Consider the following 27,154-nt stretch of genomic DNA (forward strand, 5'->3'; position numbering starts at 1 on the left):
ACAGCAAGAATTTAAGATGAATTTTAATATTTACTTTTTAAGCTTTTCCTGACTTCAGTGACTACAGTTAATAATTTTTATATACTGCATTAAAAAAATCACAACCTAAGAATAAACATCATACAGTGGAAGAAAATTGGATGTCAGACTGTACAAATGAATTTTTACTTTAGGCATGACAGACTTTATTTTGGCACTTTAACAAATACTTCGCTTTACAGCAGTGACAAAATATTTGCCAGAAATTTCCCTTTCCTGGCACAGTGATTCCAAACAGTTCTAGGATTTGAATTTCACTGTCCTCTGTACAATGAGAGGTATTTCCACTACATTCTTAACTTTTTAGTAATGGATGGACATTGAATCAAAACATGCTGTTATTTCCTTTTCCTTTTTTAATTGAGATTATTTCTACACTCATGGAACATAATCATGAGTATTAAGGCCATTGGAGTTTAAGATGATACTCTGGTATCTGCTTTTTGAGGGACCCTTTGAAGCTCTGTAAGAATTTGAAGAAGTCCCCAGAAAAATGGATCATCCTTTATTAATAAGTTGCACATTGGAAAAGGTTGACCACTAATATTTGTTCCTAAATTGTTGGATCAACATTTAAAAAGAGAAAAAGCTTTGGTAAAACTGAAGCAGGTGATGTCCAAAGGATAAACACAGAAGAGACACACACCATTTTCTTCCCAGAATATATACATTTTTCCCCACCAGTATGAATCCTTAATAGTCAGGCCTTTCTGTCACACAGAAAGAGACAATTCCACCTTCTTTGGAGAACATTAAACTATTCCATGTATTATACATCTATTAATTTCAGAAGAGAGTTGAAGTACAATTTTTAGAGGTAAATCAAATCAATGACTAAGCCTCAGATACTTAATTCAGGAAAATCCCTTTCATACCTTTGGAACCTATAGTTCTGAAAGAGTTATTTGCACAAAGCATGTGTCTATCTCATATTGCCAACAGCTATTCCATAGAGGTTGCAAGCCTCATAATTCACTGGCAACCTTCCAAATTTCTACATCAACATACATACACAAGCTGATATATTCAGGTTTCCTCTGACTAATTCAAAAGGGTATCTTGCTACAAAACAGCCTCATCCATGTCTTCTTTGGTCTTGAATTACAAATAGCACCCCCTGAAATCAAACCCATGTCATTCTTGATAATAAACAGAATCATAAGCTGATGGGAAGCGTACATTTGGTCGAAAATGTATAAAATCTATAACAATGACATTTTCCATATTAGGCCACATGATTTATTCAGTAGTGTTTATGTTCCCAAATTACAATTTATGTCTATCCATAAGACTACAAAAGTTACCATTAGAATTGTCTGTGCTTATAAAATACCAACTTCTTTTTTTTTAACTGTTATATATACTCATTAACACCAGTCTGCAACAAGTTACATAGAATCATAGGCACTTCAAAGGCTTAAAAAGACGTTTACAACTTAAATGCATGTTTTTAAAGAACAAAAACTAATTTTTTTTCTTTAAACCCCTACTCATACCTTCAAATTGCAAGAAATTAACAAATACAGTGACCATAGGAATCTGCAGCAACTTTTTGAAATACTGTTAAGAGTCTTTGGGTCTATTTAAGTTTGTCATTAACTTACACCAGCTCTTCCTGATGGAAGATCTGATCAGTAAAGATATGACTATACAGTTTTGTGATAACAACCCAATTTTACACATTAATCTGCTGTTGCAAATCTGTCTGCAGCTATAGGTACACTGAGAAACAAAGCAAGTGTAAAATGGATATTCCAACACTCAGAAATTTATACAAAGTGGAGGTGAAATTGACATCTCTGAAAATCACATTTACACTAAATTACCTTTATCTGAATTATCCAAAGACAAATTGCACCATGACAGCTACAAAAGGTGGGAACAGGAGAGGGTGATGGTGATGGCAGGAGGAGGGGGATCGGCGAAGGAAAAGGAGTAGGGGAGAGAAACAGATAAATTAATGAAATAAGACTAACTTGTAAGACTGATCTGAGACATGCTGACAAAAATTAAACAACTTTCATCATCGAACCATAGGATAAAACAATCATATTATTGTTTTTATATTTACGCATAAAGGTTTAAAATGATTCCGTGAACATCGAGGTTTTTCTTTTTATAAAATAATATTTTGCCACTGCTATTCACAGAACACTGCAGATGTTAAGTTTTAATTTTACCTTGTTCTAAAGGAATACATGAAAAGTTTTAAATACAATGGGACTTTATCATAAAAGTGCCAGAATGGCTCTTTAATGAAAAACAAAAAAACAAAAAAACAAAGATCTTCATTATTCTATGCAAAAGCTTTTATTTTAAAAAGTTCAGTGATCTCATAAATAGAGACACTAAATGGGAGTTTCACGCATAAAACTCCTTAGTAGGTGCCTTTTGATAAGCAGCACTGGATGGTTTCCGTTCTCCAAGGTCGTAGCTGCCTTCATCCTTCTTTCTCATACGATATACCAAGAGCAAGATAAGGAAAATTGCAAAGAGAAAGCCAATAACTCCACCAGCAATGACAGCTGTAAGACAACAAAAAGAAAGGCTATTGTCAAAAGAGATGCAAAAGTGTGGAAACCGATTTATCAGGCTGAATGCATTTGTACTTTTATAAAAGACTTAATTCTAAACCTGAACCTTTATGAAACTATCTAGACACAATGTAGCAACTAGGTAATTATGCAAAGCTGGCAGTCTTAGGGAAGGCAGGTTACTTTCTTTGATTAGTGTTAACAATATCCTCCAAAAGCCGCAACCAAAAGATAAATTTGGCCATGATTATTAAAGCGTAGCTAAGTTTGCACTCTAAAATGTTATAATCTTTTCAACATTAGAATTTCATATCTGGATTCTCTAATTACCCTTCTGATGGGTTTCTATTTACATTCATTTCATTTCCTAAGGATGGTCATGAAAAAAGAATTTATTTTGTTCTTTATATTACTTTTCTAGCCCCACATTTCTTTGTAACATTTAGTTTATCAGATATTCTTAAATCCACTTAATTATCCAAGGGGAAAATCCACTTAAATACGAATATTTCCATCAGATGAAATCAGAAACTTAGATTCTTAAAAGTAATTATTCATGCAAAATATGGGGGGGGGGGAAATGAGATCAATCACTTTAATAAATGTAACTCATCTCTATTATGCTTCCTAAAATTATTAAGATAAGAGAATTTGGGTGAAATCTCTTATGATCAACACATCAGTTGTGTGTGTGTGTGTGTGTGTGTGCACACGTGTGTGCAAAGAGGGGGTAGAGGGAAGAGAGCATATATTGCAACTGAGAAATACCATCTGCTATAAATACCAACCCAAAATTAGCTAGAAAGAGGATGGTGCTATCACTCCAAAAAGTTACTATTTCTTTATACCAAGTAGTGTCCTTTAAGAACAACTAACTTAAAACTGAAAATTTAACACATCATCTTTTAAGCAGGCCATTTCTCAAACCAATTACACTATGAATGAGTAACACAAATCTAGTCAAACTCTATAATAAGCAACACAGGTTGGTTTCCAAGTTTACACATTGTTTTTGGGTTCTCAACTGCTCAGAAATCTTCTGAGTCTAGCTATAAGACATATGTAATATACAGAGAGAGTCAAAAGTCTCTTCATGCATATTGACTCTGAAAATCATAACCAACTTATCAATGGTCAATGGCAAATTCTCATGGGTAGCCATTTTGAACAGCAATCTTGGGATGACAAAAAAGGTAGGGGAGGGCAATTCTATTGCCTCTATCTACAGCAGAGTGATTGCTAAATTAAATCAACAAAACAACAAATGGCATCTTTCCTCCACATACTTGGTTTAGTGCAAGTCCTGAGAGTTTAAAATATACCTAACTTCAAAGTCCAATTTAGTTCAAGGACTAAACTGTCCATGTTGGATTTCATAAAGCCCTTCTAGACCAGAAAAGATCTCTAAAATGGTCCTTCCTCTTTTTTGGTTTCTCTCTGTATGTCACATAGTTAAATATTTATCAGGCCTTCACTGAAGATTGATTGGCTTTGCTTCTAAACTATGAATGATGAAAGATTTTCAGGATTGTCTGGGACAGGATAGTGAGTCAGAGATAACTTAACATTCCTTTGGTTATGGATTTCTCTACTTCTTCTTCTTTTTTTTTTTTTCTGTATATTTATTTATTTTTTTAAACATATTTCTATCTCCTACCTTCTCTGTATGTTTTGTTCTGAGAGAAGGAGAGAACAGAGTTGGCTAATACACAAAAAGTAACTCACCCGCAAGTACTTCTGTCCTCTTGAACAGATTGTCTGAGTGTTTCTCTGTATACACATTTGTACCCTCATCAGTTGCCTCAATCTTTGTGCCAGAGTCTGAGATGCCAACTTCTTCTTTGTCGATTTCTTCAGGAGACTAAAGTAAAGAGAAAAAATGGGAAAGAATTTTCAAGCCAAAATTTTACTGGATGAGAAAGAGACTACAGTTACATGGACATTATAAGGTTCTCTGCCATTATTTACACAAAGATCATGAAAGGCAGCAGTCCTAATTGTTATGTCAACATAAATGGTGAAAAAGGATATTCAGTCTACAGATCCCAGATCTAAAACTGGCAAGGATGTCAAAGGCCATATCTAGGTCAAATTTCTCATCTTATTGGGTACATAAGGAACAAGTATCAGAAGTCAGGTCTTTTGCCTCTGGGACTAGTATACGTCCTCCCTCTTTTATTTTGTACCTCCCATATACATGTAATGTACATATGAAAAAAATAAGTAGATTTGGAGAGAGAATCCCCCAGATTAGAATCAAGATTTTTCTACTTATCATTTGTGTGACTTCATAAAAATCTACCTGATCTATAAGTGAAAATCAGATGAATTATCAGATATCAGAGATCATATTTTTAAGGGCTACATATATTATTCTCTAAAATAGAAAAACAAGTTCACCTCTCTGATGTTCAGTTTCCTCATCTCTAAAATGGACTAGATGATGTAATCCTTCCTGCTCTAAATCAATGATCTCTATTCTCTTATCAACTTATGTGACTCCCATCCCACCACACTTCTGTTAGACTGCAACTGTTCAATTGTTATTAATTCTTTCTATAACTTCCAAGGGTCCAGGACAGGAAGTCAGAGACCTGGTTTCCAGTCTTTCAGTAAATAAACATTTATTAAAGCACCTTCTTTCTCTGTGTTGGGCACTATGTGCTAAGGACCTCACAATGTGATGGGGAAGGGGCAGCTAGGTGGCGCAGTGTATAGAGCACCAGCCTTGAATTCAGGAGGACCAGAGTTCAAATCTGGTCTCAAGATATTTAACACTTCCTAGCTGTGTGACCCTGGGCAAGTCATTTAACCCTAGCCTCAGGGAGGGAAAAAACCCAATGTGATGGGGAAAATAACATACAAACAATTATGGACAATGATGAACGTGATAAAGTAAAAATAATCCAAGAGCAGGCACTAGAGTTAAGGGTGATCCTTATCAGTTTCTTCAATTACTAGCTCTGTGACCCAAAACAGCCACTTGGTCACACAATATCAGCTCCTTCATCTGTAAAATGATGAACTGGATAGTCTCCAAGTTCCCTTTGAACTATGTCATCACTCCCTTTCTATGTTCCCTAGTTTACCTCTCTAAGAGCTGATTTTCCACCCAAATTCAGTTTTATGTTTCCAGATGTTTGCATCTCACAACCACAAACTATATTGTCTTTGTTCCATTACATCCAACTCTTCATGACCCTGTGGACCATATTGTATATTGATTTTTTGGAGTTTTTTGGCAAATATATTGAAGTAGTTTGCCATTTCCTTCTCTAGCTCATTTTATAGATGAGGAAGTTGAGGCAAACAGAGTTTAAGTGACTTCCCAGGCACCCAGCTACTTAGTGTCCCAGGCTGGATTTGAACTAAAGTCTTTTTGACTACTTCGCTATCCCAAATTGATCATGTCTAACATTAAATCATGATCATCACCATCAAATCACCTCTTCTTCCAAGTTTTTGCTATACTCCTAGCATCTTGGAACCCCAACTGGGGTGTCATTTCAGATTCCTTCTCAGTGCCATTTTCCCCTCCTTTTGTCATCCTTTTCTATCAGAGGTCATCATATCTCCATGCTTGAATTATTTGGGAAATTTCCTCACTGGTCTTCCTGCTTCCACCTTTTCTCTTCCCAATATGAATCAGATAGCTACTATCTCCTAATTGATCCTCACACATTGATCCTGCACACTCTTACCTCTATGCTTCCCTACCCTCTTCTGTCCTCTAAAACCTGGAATATTATTCCCCTTCACCAATCCAAAACTACTTCCTCTTTTGAGGTGAATTCCTGGCTACCCAGCCCATTGTGATTTTTACAAAAGTTCCATGACCTCATATGGCACTTAATAAAAATAACACAATCAAATGCTTGGTGGTGTATTGGCTTGTAATGCTTTTGAGTTGTTCATCTTTCATCTTATCTTCCCTTATAGATTTCGGAGGGTAGGGGACCATGTTTTCTACTTTTTTTTTTTTTAAATCTCCTATGTTCCTTAGCCCCGAAGCCAAGCATAATTAAATACAATATGTTAAAATCTGGAAAGAATGTGAGAAAACATCTAATCCAATGATAATATCCAATCACTTTGTGTTATAGGTAAGGGTTTTTGGAGTGGGAAATGATACTATTTTAATCTAATAGCATCCTGTTCATTAGAAATATAATTTAACACATGTCAGAGTGACTTGAATAAATGGGATTCCAAAGATATAGCTGGTCTATTTAACTAATGATAATGTTTTTATTATTGTTAAGTTTGATTCTTCATGGCCCCATTTGGGGTTCTATTGGCAAAGATAATGGATTGATTTTCCACAACCTTCTTCAGTTCATTTTATAGAGAAGGAAACTGAGTAAAACAAGGTTAAATGCTTTGCTCAGATTTTTAACTTGAGAAGATGTCTCCCCGATTCCCTGGTTTTCTTTATCTACTGCACCACCTTGCCACCCCTAATGATGATAAGGAATAATAATAACGACTAGCATTTACACACACGCGCACACGCACACACACACACACACACACACACACACACACACACATATATGTAAAATTTGTAAAGTATTTATCTTGTAGTCTCATTTGATCTTTATAATATTTTATAAGATCAATGTTATTAGCTCCATTTATACAAATGAAGAAACATGCTGGCAAGGCTTAAGTGACTTGCCAAGGGTCACACAGTCACACAGTTAGTAAATGTCTGAGGCAGGATTGAAACTCCTATCTTCTTGACACCAAGCCTCAGATACTCTAAGTACAAAATCACCCAGGTGACTCAAAAGGCCCTGTAAGAATTTATATTAACAATGAATACTAGTCAAGATTATAAAAATGTCTGTCAAAAATGCTAATGTGATGTTTAACCTATATTGGATTACTTGCTGTCTAAGGAAGAGGTAAAGGGGGAGGGAAGGAGAAAAAATTGGAACACAAGATTTTGCAAGGGTATGTGTTGAAAACTACCTTTGGATGTATTTTGAAAAATAAAAAGCTATTATGCAGTTTGAAAATAAAAATGAATCTTTAAGTATTTTTACACATAATTAGAAAAAATAAAATACTATTTAAAAATAAACTATTAAGTCTACAGGTTTTGATGTCTCTTAAAAATTTGATCACAAATATTTACTGATAAGGTTTATAATTGTCATGGGATAGGGATGAAATGTTCACTTCTCATTTATGTTTATAAACTTGAGTTTTTCATTGAAATAAACTTACATTGGTTTTTTTTTTTCCTGAAATGCTCATGTGACTTTTGGCTATATTAATTATTACAAAGTATAATGAGTGAGATGCTTAAGAATTCCCAGCACTCACTGTTTAGATCAGGCCAAAATTGGAGTATTGGGCTTAGTTATGAACACCATATTTTCCACAGGGTATGATAGGCTGGGCTGTGTCAAATCAGAGGAAGGAACTAGGTATGTTTTCTTGAGGAGAATGAAAGGAATTTTTGGGAGAAGGGGGTAAAGAGAGAGAGGAAAAGAGGGAAAGGGATCATAATTAATATCCTAAAATATTTGAAGTTCATGTAGAAGAGAAATCATTTATTCTTCTTAGCTCACAAATGAAAAATTAGGACCAAGAGATGCAAGACAGAAGAAAGTTGTGTTCCAGTTCAGTTTAAGCAAGATCATTTTAATAATCATACCATCTAATAATGTGTTTCGGTGCTTCTGGAGATAGTGATCTTCCTCTCACTGTAGATCCCCAAATAAAGTCTGGGTGACTACTTGTTGGAAATATGCTTGAGGGGATTCATATCTCAAGTGAAGAGTTGGACTAGAAAATGGAGTCAAACTCAAGCAAACAGATCCTTGCTGGTGTTTTTTATTTATTTCATTAAACATCTCCCAATTATTTTTAATCTGGCTCAAATCTCACTGAGGAATTTCCTAGCTACCCGAGATGGGCCAGGAGTTTGATACCTCTGAACTAGATGATCTCTAAGATTCTAGGATTCCACTTCTAGGATTCTACAATTACAAAAAAAAAAAAAAAAAAAAAAAAAAAAAAAGTCTCTTCTAACTTTAAAATTCTATTAATGGTATACACCTCCCCCCCAAAAAAAGAATAAAATAAATAATGAACTGACTTGAAATTTAGTTCTATATCCAGAATATTTCATTTCAGGAAGCATTATTTATCTGAATTTTTTTCAATTGATAAAATCATATTAGATGAAAAAGTAAATATGATAATCCACATTCTATTGTGTAACCTCCAGAAAGTCACCAACTTCTCTGGGATGTTCTTTTTATCTGTAAAAAGAAGGAGCTAGACTCAATGGTTTCTAAGTTTCTTTCAGCTCAAGATTTATGAGATTTTATGAGTTTATAAATAGAAATATCAAAACAATAGGCTTGCCAGTTACATTACTTATCTGGCTTCCATATCTCCATGTGTTTGACATTTAAAGAAAATTGTTTTAGCATGGTTACATTTATAGGAATTGTATATTACTATGTCTTAGTCTTTTCCATATTTCCTATCTAAATATGAGGCCTAACCATCTGGACCACCATCATCAAATCTAATTGTAAGCATAAGAGGAAGTATGGATTGTAGGGAAGATAAAAGTAAAAATTTCTAGAAAATCTAAAGAACCTGAAAAAATAAAGTAATACATAATTAAAGCCTAAAAAGCAGTTAATGATGATTGGCCATGAACTCAAATGCATGGTGCTAGAAATGGGTAATGTGGGACTCATAGTTACAATAAAATTCAAAGGGAAAAAAAGTCAAAGGAAGGGGAATGGATTTGATAAAGAGGTCTTGTAAAGCCATGTTTTATGGTGACACACAAAACAGAGGGAAAAAAAGGTAGGGGGGAAATTTAGTCAGTGTCTACAAGATGTCAAAGAGGGATTCACAGATGTACAGAATTTTGGAAGTGGATCTTTAATCTTAAAGATCATCCACTCAATTCTCATTTTACAATTAAAGAAATTGAGGTTAAGTGATTGTGTCCAAGATCACATATAGCTAGTTCGGTGATAAAGAAGTTGGGATTAAAACTCAGTCTGCAGAGTCCTATTAGTCTGGTGTTCTTTTACTAACTATGGTGTTCAATGGCCCTAAAAATAATTTAAAATGAAAAAAAATAGGCATGAATAAATGGCTAGTCGAAGGCAAACCTTCATTTTTATAACCCTTTTCTTTGATTAGATGATTCTTCCCATAACCTCCATTTAAGGAAGTTGCTCAGACCAGCTCTGTCTCATCAGCACCTCTACAATGCCCCAACTTTTCATTCTGACACTCTCTCTCTGGCTCTGGAATTCAGCCATTGAAAGCATCCTCTAAATCTGGATGCCTTCTCCTAAAATCTCTATTTAAGGAAGTCACCCAGGTTAGCTTAGTCTTGTTTTTCTCCAGCCTTTCTATACCATCCCCTTTCCCTCACTTGCTTTTCAATTTCCTTAAATGTATTGTCCATTCCTTTTAGAATGTAAGCTCCTTAAGGAGGACTGTTTTTTTTTCCTTTTCTGTTCATATCTACATTCTCAGTGCCAGGCATATAATAAGCACTTAATAAATATTGGTTTTGTTGACTTGACAGGTTAAGCTTATTAGCTTGTCATGACATTATTGCCAAAAGCAGTTTCTCAATAACCAACAATCTGCTACTAGATCAATTAGAAAGTTTGTTATTCTTACTTTCCAAACCTTAAGAAATTATGTTTGGTCATGACCCTCTACCTGACATGAATTACAGCTAAAGGACCATGGAAAATTATCTTCTCTTTGCAATATGTGATGCTCCTGAGAGTTTGATTAACTATATTCTAGAGTAATCCTAGGAACAATTTAGTGGCTCACAAAGAATTCCCAGGCCTTCATATGCCAAGACAAAGTCAAAGAGAACTGGCAAATTTAATTTGCAATGCATAATAGACTGAGTTCTTTCCATTTCTCAAGTGTTTTATGCTCAATTCTTTTTTCTAAGATATCTCAATAGAAGCCAGGATTTGATCCGTTGTCCTGCAGGCAGAGGCACAGCTCAATTATTCCAGGAATAATTATCCAGTTTGTGGATTATCTAATTTCTAAGTCCATGGATCTTTCAGTCATTTCACTGGGGAACAAGCTGAACTTAATGGCTGAAGTGAAATTGGCAGTGCAACTTTGAATTTAACTTATGTGTGTTATCCTGATTCTATACTAACGTTAATCATATGAAATTTTCCTTGGTTTCTAATTGCCCTTAAGTCATCTATGCTGAAACACATACTACCTCTGATTTACCTCCATGGCCATGCAAAAGACAGCACACATTCCTGTTTACAGGAATTTGGCTTGCTGTGAGCCATGTCCCTGAGATGGATAATCATCCCCAAATTTTTCCCAACTCTCAAAATATTCTGAATAGCTTGTTCCTTTTAAATTTTAATAGATTGGATATAGAGAAACAGGCACAGCACTGCAAGATTGTATCATTAAGAAAAAAATAAATCCTTATAAGATATAGAAAGTAACAATATGTTGTTTTGATGCCTTAGAAGTTCCATATGTCTGCCAAATCAAATTAAGACTAGGCAGCATAAGCAATTAAATGCAAGCAATTAAAGATTTGTCACATCCATCTCTAGTTTGAATTCCACGGAAATGAAATGGGACTAACGGATGGGCAAGCCTGTGCTTAAACAAACACCTGACTGCTTCCAGTTGTTTATAATTTAATAAGTAGATAGACTGTCAAAACACTGACATACAATATCCTGCATCAGTGCCACAGTGAAGCTAAGGAAAACTTTCAAATTCAAAAAGTACATAGAATACATCGCTCAAAATCCTAGAGGCAACATTAATTGCATCTCATAGTTACATAAGAGAACTTTCAATTAATGTGATTTATGGTAGGAGTACTTCCAGCATATACAACAACCTAAACTATGAATGAATGAACTGTGCTTATGCATCCTTAACTTCTGAACTTTTTGAGTTGGTATCTATTTGCATTCTTTGCCTTGATCCTATATAAAAAAAATGTTTGCAGAGTCACCAGAAAAAACCAGAACTGATTTTTTTCAGTCAGGATATATTGTGCTCAAAATATTCACCCCCCTCTCCACATTCATACAGTCAGAGGTCTGACATCTTTAGTAATAATGTGACTAACTCAGCCAAGAGAGCCATTTTGCCTAAAATTTGCAGGAACTTAAGATCCAATTACTAAACCTACATGCTGAAATCCTTCACTAAGATAGAACTAAAAGGCAGGAAATGGCAAAAACTTAGCAGTGTAACATTGAAATCCACACTGGAATTTGGTAGCTTCATAATTTATTCTTTATCACTTGTATTTTTTTCCTTCTTCCTCTTCCTTTTCTTTTCTTCTTTCTCCTCCCCCTTTCAATCCTTCTTTCTTCCTCTATCCTTTTTCCCTTCTCTCACTTTTCCCCTCTTCTATTTTCTTTCTTCTTGTCCTGCTTTATCCCCTTTTAAGTTTTCCAGTCCTCCATTTTACTCCCTCTCCTCTACCATTCAATAAACATTTATTGAGCACTCAGAAGAAACTTAGGAACTACAGGAAAGACAAAAACAATTAACCAACAGTTTTTGCCTTCCTTTTCCCCCCTCTCTTTACTCTGCCTCAAATTGGACAATGGTACCAATATATGTGCCATTTTGATAGCAGTGAGAACCATAGGGCTTGCTGAATTCTTGAGTCCAACTTCATTTAGATATACAATATACTAGTCATGTACAGGGTTGCTAGTTATGAGACACAATGCAAATTCCTATAATTCTCCAAAATGAAATTAAATTTAAAAAGTAGCAACTCATACACACTGAAGCCTTAAGTGAGAAGCTATAAATATGGAGGAGTCCACCCACATACCCCATTTTGAGAAATTAGTCAGAAGCATTCAGGGAATTTTTATTCCTTAGTAAGATAATTTCCAAATCAAATCAATGGGATAGTAAGTTCTCTTTCTGTTTGTCTACTTATTTTTTTTTTTCATGTCCCTGCCTTTTCCCCCCTTTTGCCTGTCCTTATCTCTTTGCCCTTCACCATATATCTCTCCATTCCTCTTATCAAATTCAATTCAGCCACCAGTCATAGTAGTAGTAGCAGTAGCAGCAGCAGCAACAGTAAACTACATACTAAACTACATAAAAGAAACAAGATAATGAGAGGCAGTATGTGTAGATCAAGGACTGGAATTATGAGACATAAGATCTCATATCAGATACTTTCTATCTATGTGGGACTATGAACAAGTAACTTAACCTGAAGACAATGCTGGTTACTATACTGGACTTGAAGTTAGGAGACCAGGATATAAATCTTGCTTCACATTAACTGTGTAATCTTAGAAAAGCCAGTTAACCCCTTCTCAGTCTCAGTTTCCTCAAATTTAAGAGAAGGATAATAATAACAACTACTTCCCAAGATGATTTGAGAAACAAAGGCGATTGCATATATAAATCACTTTGCAAGCCTTAAAGCTTTATTATATAAAGACTATCATTAACCTATATTTCAGTTTGTTTGTTGTTTAGCTATTTCAGTCACGTCTGATTCTTTGACACTTTTTGGAGTGTTTTCTTGGCAAAGATACTGGATTAGTTTGCTATTTCCTCCTCCGGCTCATTTTACAGATGAGGAAACTGAGGCAAATAAGATTTAGTGACTTGCTCAGGGTTACACAGCTATAAGGTGTTTGAACGGATGTCCTCCTTCTAATTACTTTGGCAAGGAAGCTTTTCTGGAGAGCTACACATCTTACTCCCTAACATTCACCTCTTGAAAATGCAAAGGAGATAGGAAATGAGAATATGGATCACAGATTCAGACAGATAATCATACTGGAAAATCAATTTTATTCCTCTGGTAATAAATTAGATCACAAATCAGTACTGTAATTACTGGATACAAAACTTTGTTGTTGTTGTCTAATTCTTTTAGTTATGTCCAACTCTTTGTGACTCTATGTGGCTTGGTAGAGATATTAGAATGGTTTGTCAAGGGCTGCCAAGTTGTGCGGCTGATAGACCACCAGGCCAGGAGTCACAAAGATTTAAGTTCAAATCTAACCTCCTATACTTATTAGCCATATGGTCTTAGGCAAGCCACTTAAACCTATTGGACTGTATCCTCATCTATCACACAATTTACTGGGGATTGTGTGTCAAAAGTGTTTTCTTTGATATAGAGCAAAGTTGTCAAGTCCCCAACACTGTGGCTCCAATACCAGATTAAAATATACCTGGAAAACATTTATAATAAAAATACAGCATAAAGGGAACTTTACTCCCACCATCTTATTTGGGTTTCACATCTCTGATATGGGGAGCAAATGAATAAGAAATTCCCAATGTCTATGAAAATCAGCAAATATTATACCATTTTTTCATCACTTGAAAAATGAACTTGTACATGTTTGCAAATAAACGTACTAGATGAAATGAAAATTTAAAAATAAATTTCTTGGCTTTGGTTTTTAAACTAAATGGAACTGCAAAGTCTTTGCTTTGATCTTCTCAAATGTGCTATGTACATTTTTGCTTGTAAACCTTTAGAGGATATTGATCATTTCCTCACCATCTATGGAAATCACAGGCAAGGTAGAAATTACACACATATGGGCAATTAGACAAGTAAAAAAAAATCAGAGAACTATAATGAAAAGCAACAAGGTAGGCCCAGTATAATAAAAGTAATATACTTTTAAGAAATGATGTAGAGATGTGATTTTAAAATGGGTCTATCCTTTATGATTTTTAAAAGTTGAAGCAATGAAGAAACATTAGGATTATTATAAATGCACACCTTTGTCTGAGCGGGAATCTTAGTCTGAATTTTCAGTGTTGTTGTCTCAACTTTTGGAACATCGCTAGTAAATGATATCTTTGGAATTGTTCGGGATGTTGGCATCTGTGGACTTTCTACTTCCTCCTCAGCTCCTGAAACAACAAACAAAAATCAATATGAGAAATATGAAACGGAGTTAGAATGTTATCTGACCCTGAGAACAGTGCTGTACTTATAAAACACTCAGCTTTCACTTACCTGACTCTAATTTTCCTTTGGGAATGAAAGAGGATAAGAATTGAATTTTATTGGTATAGAAAACTCTCACTTGAGAAATCTCTTTATATACCTTTTCAAAAGCACTTTTGGTATATGTCAAAGGTGAAATTTGAATTCAGTTCTCCCTGGCTCTAAACCCAGCTTTCTCTTTCATATTTTGCATTTCCTCTCAATCTCAATATGTTGAGAAGAAAGGTGATGCAAAAGCAGGATCTGGTGCTCTGAAGAATATTGAAAATTCCTTTCATGTTCTAGATTTCTTACCTGGAAACCACTGTCCTTCCATTTTAGTGCTACCTTTTGACATAATTCATAAATGTTTATGAGATTCAACTACAATGTTCTTTTTGATGTTAATTATTTGCAAGACATATATATATATATGTATATATATATATATATATATATATATATATATATATATATATAAGTCAACCAGCATCTTCAGGGTATTTTTAATTACCTTGGATAGACAGCCAAAGAAAATAGAAATGTTGTAAGCTTATATTGGATTAATAAAATAAGCATTTCTGAAACACAAAGACTATGGTTACCTTTTATGGCCATCCCTTGATTTTTGTTTCTACTACCCTAGTTGAGGTCTTATGCTGGATTATTGATTGCAAAAGTCTCCTAATTGTTCTTTCTGCCTCTGATCTCTCCTAACTATCATAAAAATTTGATCAAGTCACTCCCCTTTCTTTCACCATCTTCCACTGCCCTAGTAGCACACATCACAGAATAAACATAATGATGTTAAGCTAGAAAGAATCTTAGAGATTTTTTATTGGTTCAACTTCCTAATTTGAAAGATAAGGAAACCTAGGTATTTCTTGATCATTTCTAATCAATCTTTCTGACTTTTATCTTTTAGTCCATGAAAGCTATAGGAATAAGATCTACTATAAGCAAAGGAATAAAGTTAGGGGAAAGATGTCCCCTGATGTACCCTGTAACTTTTGAGCTCTACATCTCTATCAGAATCTCTTCATCCTGAAAGATCATATCAACCCTCTAACTCACAATTTGGAAGTATTCACTGTCCCTGAAGCCTCTCTATTTGATTGAATGGCTCTCTCCAGAATCTCCACTTAAGGATAGTCACCAGGGCAGCCACCTCCTTATTTTTTCATGAGGCTGCAATTGGACTTTGCATTATGTCAGGTACCTTCTTTCCACTGCTCATTTTATCTTTATTTTATGTTTTCTTCCCATTAGAACATAAATTCATTAAGGGCAGGGTTTTTTCCTTTTGCTTATATTTGTACTCCCAGAAATAAGAACAGTGCCTGGTATATAGCAAGCACTTAATAACCACTTGCTGACTAATCTTTCTATCTACATCATTCATTCTTCTTAGACTGTTTTCTCACCTCCTGTTGCCTAATCTGAATCCTACATACACACACACACACTCTCTCTCTCTCTTTCTCTCTCTCTCTGTCTCTGTCTGTCTCTTTCTCTCTCTCTCTGTCTCTCTCTCTCTCTCTCTCTGTCTCTCTTTCTCTTTCTTGTTGTGTCTTGTTGTCTCTGTCTCTGCCTCTCTCTCATCCTATCTTTTCCATTAAATTTCCTCTGATTTTTCAATCCTACAGTAATCTCCATCATTTTCTAAAATCCTATAGTAATCATTTCTGTATCACTCACTTGACACGTCACATATGCATCCATGTGTAAAGTTTTATGTAAACATGTTTCATTTCCCTAATTAAATTAGAAAAATCTTGTATTGTCTCAATGTGTCATGAACATACTAGATGTTAAATAAACATTCAGTGATTTAATGATTTGATCTATGTTAGGAATATTATTTTTGCTTTTTTTTCCCCACTGTTTCCTCTAATAATAAATTAGATTTTATTTCTTCTGACTACTTCAACACCATCTCATAGTTTATCCCTTATGTATGGTATGATTAGATTATTCTTCTAGGACCCAGGTAAATTAAGAATGCACTCAATATTACTATTTAATTTGTAAAGGTGTCTCATTTTTCTATCTTAATCTTCAACCTAAATCTTTCTATGGGAAAATTATGATTCATAATAAAATGCATTTCCTATGAATTTAGTTCATGGTTTTAAATTTCCCTTTGCTATTACACCTTTGAACATCTAAATTCTGCTTTGGGTCATGTATAGAGATTAGGAAGACTTGGAGGGAATCTAAAGGGTAATGGAAGAATATGTGAGTAGGATAAGTAGATTCACTGTGGTGACTTGCATGTGAAAAGGTTCATAAAAAGAAATTGGAAAAAGTGACCTGTGGGATACTATAAAATCTTTTAAATGATAGGAAACATAGTGGGTCATTCAAGCAATGAGAATGAGAGATGGTATGTGCCCAGCCCAAGTACTACAATGATATCCATGAAATATTAGAAGAACCAGAGGAAGGCCTTTAGCACCTTGAAGAGATCATCTCTGGAAGATTTATGTGAAGATCTAGATAAGACTGGCACAAGAAAAACATGGAAGTATTGCAATATATATTAGTGAGAAGAATGTCAACACTGATGAGATCACAAATGCATCTACATACAAAAGTATCCACTTGTCATATTTAGCATATTAATCTCAAGAACACCTTTCTACCAGCCAGCCTGTTAATCCATTAGCAATTTATTTACAATATACTTGATTTGTTCACAAAGTGAATGACTTAATCTTTTAAAGAATTTAAATGAGAACTATGATAAAAACTAGTAGGTTAGTTTAAGGGCTAAAAATATTTATATCCATTAGGTAATGACAAATCAAAATTGTTTTTCAAAAGCCTAGAGATAGTCAATTCTTATAGTTAGATCATGTCAATACAATTAAAATAGCAATATTATCTAAATTAATTTACCAGGTTAGTGTTATACCAAGCAAATTATCTAGAAAGTGCTTTACAGAACTCCTCACAATATTGCCAAAACTCATTTGGAGAAACAAAAGGTCTAGGATGTTAAAGAAAATAATAATTTAAAGGAAGGAATGAAGGGGGAATGGTAATTATAGACCTCAAATTATGTCATAAAACAGTAACTATCAAAACTAGTTAATACTAATTAAAGAGTTGAAAAGTAGATCAGCAGAACAGATAAATAAGCAAGAGTTGGAAACAATCAAATTCAATAATTGAGTGTTTGATAAACTGGTAAACAAACTACTTGGGAAAGACTAGAAGTGCTGGAAACTGGACAATAATTCAGTTGAAATTAGATTTACATCCTAAACTTATATAGGGTGTATATATATATATTAAACTTATATAATCTATCAATTATCTATCAATTGATATCAACATGGACATGATACCTGAGTGTAAAAGTCATTAGATCATTAAAAGAAAGCAAAATCAAGGACCCTATATAATCATGTGAATGGGGACAATCTTTAGCCAATAAAGGTTAGAAACAATCACAAAAAATGAAGTCATTAATTTTGATTATATAAAATTGAAACACTTCTGAATAAAAACATCTGTATATAGAATAAGAGGACAAATTGTCAACTGGGAAAATTTTTCTTGAACCAAATATCTCTGCTCAGGATCTGATAATCAAGATATTTATATATAATTAACACACACATATATGACTATGCCATTCTCCTATAGATAAATGGACAAGTGATATGAACTAATGGTTATCAAAATAATAAGTTATCAATAATTGTATGATAGATTATTCCAAATAACTAATAACAAGTGCAAATCAAAATAACTCTGTGGCTTCAACTCAGAGCCAGCAAATTAGAAAAATGACAAAAATTGGAAATTGTCAGAAATGGAGGGGATTCAAAAAGATAGGAAAATTCACACATTGGTGTTTGTGATAGAGCTATAAATTTGTCCAACTATCCTGGAAAGTACTTTGGAATTATTCCCAAAAAAAGTGACAATAACATCCAGTCCCTTGGACCAAAAAATGCCTACTTATAAATATATATATATATATATATATATATATATATATATATATATATATATATATATATCAGAGGCTAACATAGAAAGGATTTAATACAATAAAACAATAAACAACAAAAAAAATCAAACAACAAATAAAATTTTCATAGCAGTCCTTTTAGTGCTTGAAAAGATTTGGAAACCATGTTAAGTGCCTATTGATTGGAGAAAAGCTAAACAAATTGAAATGTGTAAATATAATGGAATATTATTATGCTATAATCATGACTAAGACAACATATGAGAACTGATAAAGAAGGAAGTAGAACCAGGAAAATAATAGATTAAATGATTAAAATAATGTAACTGGAAAGAATAAAAAAAGAAAAATTGAATGCTACATAATTATAATGTCCAAGCTTGGCCTGAAAGTAGACTTGAGAAGATAAATCTTTTTCCCTTCCTTGTAAAAGTGGGAGAGAGGGGGAAGAAACAAAAGTGTCAAATATTGTGTTTTCTGTTTGACATGGTCAATATATTGACTGAGTTTGCTGATATTATTTTCCCCTCTTTCTTTAAACTTTGTTAAAAGGGATGGCTTGAGGTTTAGGAAAGAAGGGAGGAATGTTTCAAAAAGCAATGTGATGCAGTAACAAGAATAGTCAATAAAAAAAAAAAAGAGTTTCAGACATAAAGTCCATTTAGATATCATATGTCAAGGAGGAAAAAAAGAAAAAATGAATTCAAGAGAAAAATAAAAATTACAATATGAATTTTTAATTAATAGAAATATGAAGAACCTGGAATTTCTTTAAGAGAGATTACTAAAGATAACATCTCACAAACCAGGGATTACGGATGAGTTGAAAAATATTGATGGAATCTAATCATTCTTCTAAACCCAGAAAGGACAAAATATGTCATTAATAATACTACCTTATTTTTTTCTCCTAAAAACAAAACAAAACAAAACAAAACACCACCACCACCAACAACAACAACAAAACCAATTCAGTCCTAAATGGTCACCCATCCACTTTCAATATCACAAAATGGCAGACATGGAAGAAGTCTCAAGATCCATGTATCCAATATATAACTACTTCCCTCAAGGATCCCCTTATAATCTGTTCAACAAGTGGTCATCTAGCCTTCATTTAAAGATACTATGAAGGAGGGACTCACTAAAGAAAGAAGACATTTTCTGCTTGGTCTCAAATGAAAAAATGAAAATAATGGGTGGAAGTCCTCTTAATATAAGGGAAAACTTCCTGGTAATTAAGAGTGATCTAAAAATAGAATGGTCTGTCTCAGTATTTACTGGGTTCATTAGCTTTACTGACTGCTATGTAGCAATGTTGACTCACCTAGAATTTGTAAGTCAATCAAAACTCCAAATCTTTTTTCAGATAAACTGCTTTCTAGTTATAGCTCCCTCTTTTTGCATTGATAAAGTTGATTTTTTGAATCCAAATATAGACCTCAACATTTCCCTCTATTAATTTTCATTTTCTTTAATTCAATTTAATTCAGCAAATATGTGCTAAATGTGCAAAGCACCAGGGAGGCAAAGACAAAATGAAAATAATTTTCACCTTCCTTTTAGCCTACATATGTATTTTTGCATCTTGGTTCTATCATATATTAGCTACAGCTTCTAACTTTGTATAAGCTGCAGATTTAATAAGGATGCCATTTATGTTTTCATCTAAGACATCTAATAAAAATATTGTGCACAAGGACAAGAACAAATACTCAAGGCATTCTTCTAGAGATCGCCTTTCTAAGTTGACGACTATCCATTTATGACAACTCTTTGGATTCAGTCATTTGAACTAGCTATAAACCTTCCCACAAAGAAAGCATGAGACACTTCAACTTTCCCCTAATCTACTTACTATCTATTGTTCTCAATAAAAAAAGGAAATGAAGTTAGAATGGCATAGCCTACTCCTGATGAAGATATTACTAGCAGAGCAGTCTCTAATTCCCTTTCTAAGAGTTTACAAGTCATACCTTGAATAATAATAAGTTCTAAAATTTTGCTAGGAATTGAAGTTAAGCCACCTGGTCTATGGTTTATAGAGCCAACTGTCTTTCTTGTTCTGAAAATTGGAACATTTATCTTTCTCTAGTTGTCCAGCACCTCTGTATGGGGACACAGGTTAGAAAAGTTTGAGAACTACTATTTTAAGCCAAGAGTCAGTAACTAACTTGAAGAACAACCTTCTCAAAACAAAGAAAGGCAGTGATAATGGATGTTCTTGCTTTTTTGCACACTTTTTCTATAGCTCTGACCAAATCAATGTTAGAGCCAGGAAGTAAGAGATAATGGCCTCATATTTTAGCCTCAGCTCTTTCCTGGTTACATCCAGTAATTTCTAGGATTCATCTATTCATCCACATCTTTGAAAAGAAAATGTTAACTAAGAGGTGATACAAAATCTTCTCTCCTAAATCTTATCAGAGAAAAAAAATAAAGAGATAAAGCATGTATCTCTTGGAATAACTTAGACATTCTTATGTTTAAGGGTAGCAAAGTGACTTGTGTGATCTCCAAAGAGCCCTTCTAAACTTTGAATTCTAAGATCTGTAGTATAGAAACAAGATTTGCCCAATTAATTATGTGCTTGGGAATTTTGAACATTATTTAAGTACAAAGAATGTCTGAGACACTAAGGGAAAAAATATGTGTTATGGGTGTAAAGTATTAATAGTGTTTTAGTGAGTGACATCGGGGCTCTGCTGGTCAATACTTAGCCCACTTGTTCTGCATGTGAGAAATATATCACTCCCCTAAGAATAGCAATGGCTATTTTTATAACCAGGATTGCATTGTAAGCTCATACTTACTAGGTCAGCAAGCTCTTCCATCACTTTCCTAGACTTGCTGTTTCTCCATTTAAAACACTACACCTTATATTATAACTTGGCTTTCTTCAAGCAGAGGATCAATTTGAATTTTTCTGGGTCATTTTGCATTTGGGACCACTCTGCTAATCAGACAGCATATATGAATCTAAGCCCAATGCAGCTATCAGGACTTTGGAGATTACAAATGAAAATTCTAATCAATAAAAATCCCAATAAAGATTTTCATGGTATCCTGCTGAACACTGTTTCCTGATTTGACCATTAATTACCTCTGTGCTCCAATCTTGTCTTGGCCACAACTTCCACTGGGATTGTTCCTGGAACAAGCAAAATGATTGGCCACTGACCTAAAGAGTGTTTATCCCAAATGTTTTTCAATTGGATTGTACATTTTTCCTTCCTCCCCTAGGGTAACCCAGAGGAAGTAAGTGAAGCCAACTGCTTCTGATTTATCCTTTAATTTCTAATCTGTGGTATGGAATTTTGCCAAGTAGGTGTTCATTTAATTTCTTTACAGATGTTTTAGGTGGCTTTACCTTCAGCGTCTTAATTCAAAATCCCATTGAAATTCCAATATATTTTCTTTGAACTGCTTCTTGAGAACTGTTTCCCAAAAATGTTTAAAATAGAACCAGAGTATTACCTTAGAAATACCAATGAACAAAGTGAAAATATACAGAGAAAACACAGTTGAGATAAAGGTACAATATATTAAATTGATATTGTTGTTATAAAAATTGTCTGAAGACTTCCAGCTATCATTTTATTAGGTATCTCATTCCCTTTGTTAGCTTGGAAGTATATATGCATATGTATGTGTGTATGCATATAGATGTGCATATATGTATATGTGTGGGCATTCATATTTATACAGATATAGACATATACATACATATGTACACTTAAGATTTATTCTGAAGCAAAGTAGTAAAGGAATTAATAGCTCGACAGACTCCTAGAAGAATTTTGGGATCTAGTTAGTATCACACCATCTAAGAATCAATTAATTCTGTGTTAATGTTGAACAATAAGGCAAGATCTTTATGTGGGAAGAGGTTGGAGGGAGGGTGAAAATAAAAGTGGTTTTTCACTCTTACCTGAGCCTGACGCAGATGCATAATCATCATCATCAATTGGATAAACTCCAGATGCTTCTTCAATAGAGCTGTTGTCAAGATACATGTCTTTATCAGAAGTCAGCTCTGCCCTCTAAGAAAGAAAGGAGAGTGACATTTAAAAGAGTAAACTATTAAGAAACTTATTTTATTTATGATATTATTTAGTTTTCTCTATTTACTTACCTTCCCTCTATCTTACCCCCCCCCCCTCTTTGCCCCATTCTTCAAATCCTGTATCTAGGAAAGGTTTAATACTATCTTAAAGAGCCAAATGAGAGGCAGAATAGAAGGGCTGAAGAACCCATTGTGGAACCAGAAAAATTAGGGTTTCAAGTCTCCCTGCCAACATATACTGGCTGGGTGACTTTAGGCAAGTCATTTACCCTCTCTGAATGTCCTTCCTAGACAGTTCTCCACGACTAAATTGCAGAGAAAATGCTGTCTTCAGTGACAGAGTATATATTCCTCATCCAGGAATTTGCTGTAGCAATGAAACCACGGCTTTAGTGCCTATTGCTATATATACAATACAAATCTAAAGTGCTGGGTACAGCATACTGGGGAGACAGGGACTATAATTTCATTTAGTATGTTTAATCATACATATTTATTAAAAACCTACTGAGTGTCAAGCATTGAAGTAAATGTAGGGTGTAACAAACTGTAAATAATACGCCATCCCTGTAATTCTGTTTACTATGTTGTTTTTTTTTGGGGGGGGGTGGGGGAGAATAAATAAAACTGTTTCTACTTCTGCTTCCTCAAGTTTAAAACAATTATAAGCCTATCCTGGACTTACTTCTTTTACTCTCACAAGACTTTTACAAAGCAACCATTCCCTTTGAGTTCATTGAAGCTACATGTTAATGTGCTATTAGACAAGAATTAGGAGCGTGCCGGTAAATGTTTAGCAATTGGCTTGGGGCAGAGGCAATGCTAGATACACTTTAAAAGGTTTAATCTGCTCTAACATTTTCTCCATTGCTTTCTGAAATCTAAGCCATCAACAAAATAATAAATCAATCCTTGTTTTGTATTATTTGATGATTTTTGAGATAAAAATATTCATAAAGAAAATTTAGCAATTGGCATAAGCAAAGTCAAGCTGTATTCAGCATAACCTGCCTATGAGACTATTCAGTAAAACAGGAAAGGAAGTAGTTGTCGGTCACTCAAATGAATAACAGCAATTACTACTACTACCACCATTATCATTTATACAACATTCTAGTACTTTGGAGTCGTGTATGATCTTGTCTATAGCACCTGGCATGGTAAATGATTTAAATATTGTATCTACACAGATTATTTGATAATGGAAACATTCTTCTGATGACTCTAATTCTTTGTTTCTTTGACACTGAAACTAGTGATCAGTACACCAAAGAAATAAATAAATAGATGAATAAATAAGAATAGATCCCTTATAAAAAAGACTAAAGTTTAGTAATAGCAAATACTGTGTTTGTCTTTTGAGAAAAGTAGAATCATAGTACTTAAGAATGATAATGGGACTTGCAAGCCCCTTGGACTACCAACTATAGCCTAATATTACTATACTTGAACAGGAAATCCTGTCTGTGATGTCCCCCCCAAAAGAGATTCTCAACTTGAAGTTTTTGCTTTTTTTTAAACCAAGACACTAAAGACATGAGACTTAGAATTAAGAGTTGCAAGGGAGCGTTGAGTATGTCTAATATAGGGAGTTTTGCCCCAAGTCTGAGAGCTTGTTTTAAAAAATATTTTGATAATTGTATTTTAAAATACTTGGTTTTCTTTTGTAATCCTAAATTTTTTATTTTAGCTTATTGGTCAATTAACATTTACTGGCACAATTACTCTACTGATTCATAGTTTACTCAATAAAAAGGATTTTCCATCTAGATTAGAATAAAAGCCCACATTAGGTATTATTATTACATAATTAGGGAATTAGGATATTGAATATTGATTTAAAATGATTAGAATAAGTTGATCATTTTTATAATTAAAGCACTTTCAATACCGAAACAATTCTTATAGTCTGATGAGAGTAGAATTTATACATAAAATGAGTAGCTTGCCCTACCTTTTCTAAATTTATGATTCAATCACTAACATACTATTAACAAAATTTTGAATGCTCACACCCAATAAGCTTTAAAAAAATTTCTTTCCCCACAATATTGGTTTCCACTAGATTTTTCTGTTACAGTGGTCACTGGTTGGAAACCATCCTAGGCAGACAGGCAGGTCCCAGTCTTGAAAACAGTATGACTTTATTCTATCAAGTTACAAAGCCTGCTAGGAAAAGCGAACACTTTTTAAATTTGATCCTACATTCTCTACTATTCCTCTATGCCAATTCATAGAAAGGTATGTGAATTCATCTTGCTTAATCTGTCCTATCTCTCAGACTCCAAGTAGTGAAATCATAGGCTCTGATTTTCCAATGGCCTGGCTTACAAGCTTTGAGTAACTACACACAGACAAGAGTCTGAAGGAACTTTTCTCCCAGTATGGTCAGATCTCAATTGGGCACACTGGCCCAGATCTATTCTTCACTTTGCTCTTTTCTAAGGTTTTTCACAATTTTCAATGTGATAAAAGTCTTCTCTGATAATTCTATCTTTTATGGACCACTATAGCATGCATAATTGTAATTTAATTCAAGCAATCCAACAAACATTTAGTAAGCCCTTACCAGGTACATTATGCTAAGGCATTGTGGGAAATAAGCAATCTAGACAAGATTTGATTCCTTCCTTCAAGAAACTCAAAGGTAGTATTTATTTAAAGCACTTAGAACTTAGAGATGGAACTAATGGTCTATTATCAAACAGTTCAGAATTTAATTACATCATTTCTCATTTTGGTTGATAAGTCATGTAGGTCTTATTGCTTTTCCATTCAATCACAAAAGGAGAGATGGACAGGACCTGAGAGGCTATCTATTCTAACCACCTCATTTTATAGATATAGAAACTGAGTCCTCAAGAAGTTGTCCAAGGTCACAAAGACAGTCAGCTGCAGAGCTGGGATTCAAATCTATTTTCCCAGAACCATTAATCATTCTACTTTACCAAGTACTTTCATTTTCTACATTACAAACTCTCTGAGGGCAAAGATTATGTCAAATTTATCCCTGTATCCCCACATACTTAATATTGTTTTGCATATAGCAGGTGTTCAAGAAATGCCTTTTGACTTACATGCATAGAATAAACTGGTCTTTGGGTCAGAATGTACAAGTAACAAGTTACCAACAATACCAAGTCTCTACACTTTCTTATCAGATTCACAAATGGAAACTAGATCTATTTCAGACATGGGTGATCCTCTGACCCTATGCTTTTTATACATTTTTAAATACTCAAGCTTCTTCTACACATGAGCTCTAGCACATAGATTTGTTTTCAAAGCTAAAGATTTTAGAAACTTTTTTTCAAAATGGAAAAAAACCCACCTCAGAATACTAGGAACTCTGTTTCCTTTTTTTCACAAATGAGTGATCTTAATTTCCCTCTGCCCACACCAAACTTCTGGTTTGATAGATCTAAGTACATCTCTAAGATATTCAATCCTTACTTGTAAATTGACTTTCTATTCATTAGATAACCCAGCTGTCTAGACCTACACATCATTCACACACTAACAGGAGGATGGAGGGGAAAAAAACTTAACAGATAATGCTGTGTTACTTTAGATTCTTTATAATTCATCTGTACTAGGTAGTCAATCTCACACATCACTGAATTCACCAAAATAAATGATTTGCAAGATTATGCCAGGCTAATACCACTCTAGGACTCTAGGTTAAGACAAAGATGAACCTGGAAGACAGAATCACAGGCTGAATGTACAGCTTCCTTGTTAATTGGTTTAGCTTCCTACATAAATGCTTTCTTTTAGCACACTCAATAGAGATTTCTTGAGAGTAAGATCTAGAAGGGGAAACAAGAGAATCTCTATTTGGGTTCTTAACTCAAGCCTGGGAATTTGTATTTTAAATATTTTGATAATTGTATTTTAACATAATTGGCTTTCTTTTGTAACCCTATGTGTTATAATTTTACTTTAATGAGTCAGTTAATTAGCATTTACTATACCTTGAAATATATAGCACTATTCTATGTAGCCACTATGCTAAGTGTTATTTTATGCACTTAGAAACATTATTAGAAACATTATTCTGTGATGGAGTCCATAGGATTTATTAGAGTACTAAAGGTATTCAACAACAGCTACTCAGAAAAACAAAAAGCATAATCTATTTTGTTGTTGCAGAAAAAAATAGCACTTCTTTTCTGAGAAAAAAGTAGAAAAAAGCAACCTAGCAAATGAATTTCCTAAGAAGTAAGGCTATCCAAAAATGGAACAGACTCCTATTCATTAGTGCTTATTAGCAAAGGTTAGATGCATACTTGCTAGCCATGTTTCATTGGGGATTCTTTGTCAAGTTCAGGTTGGACTAAATGGCCATTGATAGTCTTCCTCTGTGAAGTTACTCCCATTCCCATAATTCAGCTGTCTTGCGACCATCTAGACTAGGCTGTTACACACACAATCAGCTCAAGTTTCCCCACTATGGTTGTTACCTCCAAATCTGCAACTTTTCTGAAGCCAAAAGTGTGACCTCCCAGCATTAGCGTAACAGAATT

The 27,154-nt window shown here is 34.0% G+C and overlaps 1 protein-coding gene across 1 annotated transcript in view; it reads right to left on the reverse strand.

Annotated features, from left to right (window-relative positions):
• Nucleotides 1-1,255: 1,255 nt before the first annotated feature.
• The window catches only part of SDC2 (syndecan 2), a 127,361-nt gene continuing 101,462 nt past the window's right edge, over nt 1,256-27,154 (reverse strand). The window contains exons 2-5 of the mRNA XM_074268961.1: nt 22,494-22,605; nt 14,368-14,501; nt 4,299-4,434; nt 1,256-2,564 (exon numbers count right to left, since the gene is read on the reverse strand). Of these exons, the coding sequence (XP_074125062.1) occupies nt 2,401-2,564; nt 4,299-4,434; nt 14,368-14,501; nt 22,494-22,605 (546 nt within the window). The 3' untranslated portion in view covers nt 1,256-2,400. The remainder of the gene's footprint in view (nt 2,565-4,298; nt 4,435-14,367; nt 14,502-22,493; nt 22,606-27,154) is intronic.

Source organism: Sminthopsis crassicaudata, chromosome 1, assembly GCF_048593235.1.
Source record: "Sminthopsis crassicaudata isolate SCR6 chromosome 1, ASM4859323v1, whole genome shotgun sequence".
Classification (NCBI taxonomy): domain Eukaryota; kingdom Metazoa; phylum Chordata; class Mammalia; order Dasyuromorphia; family Dasyuridae; genus Sminthopsis; species Sminthopsis crassicaudata.